We start from the raw sequence: 5,000 nt of genomic DNA on the forward strand, positions 1-5,000 counted from the left end.
TGCAAATCTGTTTTTACACGTGAGAAAGCTTTGAAGAAGCATGCATGTTATCATTGTAAGATTTGTGACAAGTTTATGTCTCACAAATTTAAATTCCATAGACATATGCGTATTCATGCTGATGAGGATCAAAAAAGAATTCCAACAAAGTGGGATCAGCTGAAATATGAATGTAGTTATTGTTCTCAAATATTTGCAGGTAAGTAGAACATTAAAATAGGATGTGATTATATGTAGCTTATGCAGGTATAAATAAATTACATTTGAGATACAGTATAGGTATGTTACACAAAGGGTATTTATAAGAATAACACATGGAAATAAATCAAACAGGTAGATTTTTTTCCATAAATAGAATACCTACCTATCTGTTCATATTGCCAGATAAACAGGTATGTACATACATAGGACCTAAATAATTTGGTGATATTTTCTTTTCCAGTCAAAATTAAACTGAAACGTCACATTGAAACCAAACACTATGGCTTTCCACATCCAAAAGATATTGGGCCCATTTTATGTCCTATTTGCAACAAACCATGCAACAGTGTGAACCAAAGAGTTTGTCATCTGCGAGACACTCATCAAACTAAAGTCAATATTGAATCCAATGTATTCTTTTGCATCATCTGTGAACAATCACTTAGAAACCTTGATGAATTGATTTTACATTTGAGTACTGACTCTCATGAGGCAAAGAAGGTGCAGTCTAAAAGGACATATTTGGAAAGTACATGTCTCATTTGTAACAGAGTATTCACGCGGTTTTCACATAGCCACGCCCATATGAAAGAAGTCCATTGGATTACATATAAATATCGTCAGTTCACTTGTATTGCATGTGATGAATTGTTCACGGATGTCGAACGTGTGAAGGAACATGTTGAAAGTGAAAGACATAACCTTGCGAAATTAACAAAGGCATTCAGGTGTAATACATGTGGGAAAATATTTCTGTATGCGAAGTCATTGGCTACACATGAGAAAACAGTCCGATGTACACAGACAGGAGAGAGAAATAAGCAGACTGCCAAATGTGAACAGACAGGAGAGACGAAAAAGAAACGTGGTCGTAGAAAAAATACTAGAAAGAAATAACAGTACCTACTTGCATTTATTTTAAACTGCTGGAATGAGGCTAATGAGTCCCTTTACTTTGCTGGAGTAAAGAGCCTAATCAGTTTCATTCCGGTAGTATAAACATGCTAGGTATATTCTAATGATCTATTCTACGAGTATTCCATGTGTAACAACCCCAATCTTCTTCTTTGCCTTTTCCCATTTTCAGATGGGGTCGGCGTTAGTCGTCGGCCTCTCAATCAGCTTTAGAGTGATCGCTTTGAAGCCAACTGGTTTTGGCTAAACAAACTTTCCCGAGTGGGATGCCCTTCGCACTCAACCTTCGCTATTGATATACCTACCTAGCGTGAGGAAATTTGGACTAGTCTACTCCCTGTTTATAGTCCCCTAGCTAGACGCTGATCTACTCTCTGTTTATAGTCCCTCAGCCAGACTTAACAACCCCAATATAAATTTAAAATTACCTATCTGTGCTCAGGACGATATTGATTTATACTAGATTTTTTTACTTTCTATTTTTTTCACGAGACAAGAAAGTCCATTTCTCGTCTCATAGAATTCGAAACGAGACAAACAAAAAAATCTCGTCCTATCGTGCATCACTAATGGAAATGCACCCCATCTGAAAATTTGATACGAAAAAAACCAACAGAGTCATTTTGTTTTGTTCTTTTTTTTTTTTTTTTTTTTTTTTTTTTTTATTTTTTTTTTTTTTTTTTTTAAAATTTTTTTTTTTTTTTTTTTTTTTTTTTAAGAGGTTTGACAGAGGGAACTGTAACTGCTATGGTCTTATCGTCCCGAACAGATGGGGTCGGCTGGGGTTTGTCGTCGGCCTCTCAATCAGCTTTAGAGTGATCGCTTTGAGGCCAACTGGTTTGGCTAAAACAAAATTTTCCGAGTGGGATGCCCTTCGCACTCAACCTTCGCTATTGATATAGCGTGAGGAAATTTGGACTAGTCTACTCCCTGTTTATAGTCCCCTAGCTAGACGCTGATCTACTCTCTGTTTATAGTCCCTCAGCCAGACTTAACAACCCCAATATAAATTTAAAATTACCTACATATCTGCGCTCAGGACGATATTGATTTATACTAGATTTTTTTACTTTCTATTTTTTTCACGAGACAAGAAAATCCATTTCGCGTCTCATAGATTTCGAAACGAGACAAACAAAAAATCTCGTCCTATCGTGCATCACTAATGGAAATGCACCCCATCTGAAAATTTGATACGAAAAAAACCAACAGAGTCATTTTGTTCTGTTCTTTTTTTTTAGATGTTTTTTTTATTGTTTTTAAAACTTTTTTTCTGTCTTTTTTAAAAAGTTTTTCATCTTTTTTTTTTCACTTTAAATTATATTTACATGCATTTAAAACGAAAATAATTTCCTAGAAATGACCTTATTTACAATCATTAGAATAACTTAACGTAAACTATGAACTAGGTAAGACTACAGACAGTTCACTGAGGGCACTATTTTATCATACTAAAGGCTTTTTTGAACACTTGAAAGGACAAGGATTTTACCAAGTTACTTTTGTCTGCGTTTTATAATATCTTTTTTTTTTTTTTTTAGTTCAACAAAATAAATAGTATGTGATACTGTGAGAGGACAACACAGTCTCCTGTCAATCAACAACCACTCCATTTAAGTTACAACACAAGATAAAATTATAAATTTAAGAACAACTTTAGTGCATAATGATTGCTTCTTCAGAAGAGACAATAAAGGCAAAATCTCCTAATAGTACTGCGTACTGCCAAAAACGAGTACATAGTTTTTCATTAATAAATTACATACAATCTCTCCACATGGGTAAAAGAGATTTTTTTTATACACAGCTAAAATTAAAAAAATAGAAGAAAAAACAGAAACAACAAAAAAATTGTCAAAACAAAAAATAATGATCAACAAAAAATAAAGCTATACACAAGTGTCTACTCTCTAGAACCCCTGAAATGAAAAAGTATAATGGAAAACAGAAGAAGTCAATATTAATACAAAAAATGTCAACAAAAGAAAGGTTAGACGAATTACACCTCAAGGTAATCCAATAGATTTAACTTTCAATTTAAACACTAAGTGTGTCCCCACCCGTTTAAAGATTCAGCTCGACCCCTTACCTCTAGTACTCTGAAATCCTCGATGGTCTTAAACTTGGACAGATATTCCCTGAGCTTGGGCAGCACTTGTACTTTGTCTGCATGCTTGTAGTACTCTAGGAATGCCCAGAACTTTTACACCTCAAGGAGGAATAGGATGGTGCGTGAACGTCAAAAAATAACAATCAAGTTACATTTTCACTCAAAATATTCCAACATAGATGACGGCCGTGGACAATGCCTCGACAGCATAAATTCACTTCGTCGATCGAAGGCCGTCGACTTTGTATGGACACAGCTTAACATGTGACCTTTTAGGGGATGAAATTCGTCTTGTTAGTTGTATACAGTGTGGCATTGTAAGCGCCATTGAGGATCTCTTCCCTATCAACTTCTTTGAGCAAATAATCCCGCCAGTCTCTAATCTCAATTTCCCCCGAAATGGCCTTTACACCACTCTGTATACAGGAAGTATAAAAAAAGAATAAGTATGTACAGATGATAACAAGAAATACCCCTCACCCGAACACAAAAACATTTATGATACAAGACTTACAATCTCACTCTCACAGACTTACATTTTTTTTATTCAATATTTGAGGAAGTCTATGAAAAAGGACTCGGACTGATTCCTACTGAAAATTTGGTCCTTCTTTCAAAGATATAATTGTATCAATCTCACAGAATTTTTTGTTGAAATTCAAAATTTCGAAAAATCTATGAGAAAGAAGGGCCTCCTACTGAAAAAAAGAGTGGACCTTTTTTCAAGGATCTCCTAATTTTATTACCAAGACTTTCTAAACTTTCATTTATGAGAAAAATGACCTAATAGTCAATTTCTAGCATTTGAAACCAACCCACCATTTATTAAAGATCATAAATTATTGCAAAATCGGTCCCAAACTCAACCCTTCGCAAACATTCTAATGGAATACGTTTTCCAAGCAACAACGTAGGTACTGAACTCGACAAGATATGTAAGCGTACATACCTACCGATTAATTATTTTACCGAAATTATGGCAGTGCAAAACTTAGCTAAGAACAGAACATGGTATTGGTACGAACTAGGTTAAGGCATTCGATATATCGAAAATTGATTCGATATCAAACATCGATATTTCCATTCCATGTCAAAATTATCGATATTTCAATTCGATATCCCAACCCTTGTACGACCTTTTAAAGTACCTGTCTAAACTTGCCCAATTAGCAAATTACACACGGTCTTACTATCTGACTCTCATAAATATGATTTTTTTGTTACATCATTTATTTAAAATTTCACCTAAAAGGTAATCGAACAGTGCTAAATCGGGCATTAAATTAGACAGTTTACGACTAAAATTGTCATTAAATTAATACTAGGAAGGAACCTACTTCCCTCTTCTATTCACCTAAATAGAATTTCCGAAGTGAACACAATTCAAAATAGAAAGTAAACGTATAATATAAAATAATTTAGCCAGTTCATACATAAACCAAACGAAAAAGGAAGCTGGCGCAGCAGCGGAGATAGCGGTAAAGAGAAAGCATGGCCTGTATACAAACATTGTCCAGAGAGGTTTCAAGCTAGTTGTTGTGGCCTTTGAGACGATGGGCGTGTGCTGCAAGGAGGGGAAGGATTGGATAAGAGAAATTGGAAAAAGGATGATTGATCAAACAGGAGAGAAAAAAGCAAGATTTTACCTACTCCAACGTATAAGCCTGGCAGTTCAGCGTGGGAATGCGGCTTCGATTTTGAGTGCCCTTCCAGGACATGAAAACCTGGAAGGGGTGTTTTATTTGTAATTTTAGATGTATTCTTAAATAAATAC

The 5,000-nt window shown here is 35.0% G+C and overlaps 2 protein-coding genes across 2 annotated transcripts in view; one reads left to right on the forward strand and one right to left on the reverse strand.

The window, feature by feature from the left end:
• The first annotated feature begins 6 nt into the window (after positions 1–6).
• Positions 7–1,269, forward strand: LOC103518807 (gastrula zinc finger protein XlCGF7.1-like). The gene is made up of 2 exons (XM_008483892.3): positions 7–199; positions 443–1,269. The coding sequence occupies exons 1-2, from the start codon at positions 76–78 to the stop codon at positions 1,096–1,098; spliced, it is 780 nt and encodes a 259-aa protein (XP_008482114.1). The 5' UTR covers positions 7–75; the 3' UTR covers positions 1,099–1,269.
• Positions 1,270–3,160: 1,891 nt separating this feature from the next.
• Positions 3,161–5,000, reverse strand: part of LOC103518808 (la-related protein 1) — a 16,648-nt gene continuing 14,808 nt past the window's right edge. The window contains exon 10 of the mRNA XM_026830510.1: positions 3,161–3,316. Within this exon, the coding sequence (XP_026686311.1) occupies positions 3,161–3,316 (156 nt within the window). The remainder of the gene's footprint in view (positions 3,317–5,000) is intronic.

The sequence above is a fragment of the Diaphorina citri genome, unplaced genomic scaffold (assembly GCF_000475195.1).
Source record: "Diaphorina citri unplaced genomic scaffold, Diaci psyllid genome assembly version 1.1 scaffold2369, whole genome shotgun sequence".
NCBI lineage: Eukaryota > Metazoa > Arthropoda > Insecta > Hemiptera > Psyllidae > Diaphorina > Diaphorina citri.

What these genes read in the sequence shown, in the direction of transcription:
- LOC103518807 (XM_008483892.3), top strand. Translation starts at nt 76, where the DNA reads ATGTCTCACAAATTTAAATTCCATAGACATATGCGTATTCATGCTGAT. An exon ending in TTGTTCTCAAATATTTGCAG is followed by an intron (nt 200 to 442) that starts GTAAGTAGAACA and finishes TTTCTTTTCCAG; the next exon opens with TCAAAATTAAACTGAAACGT.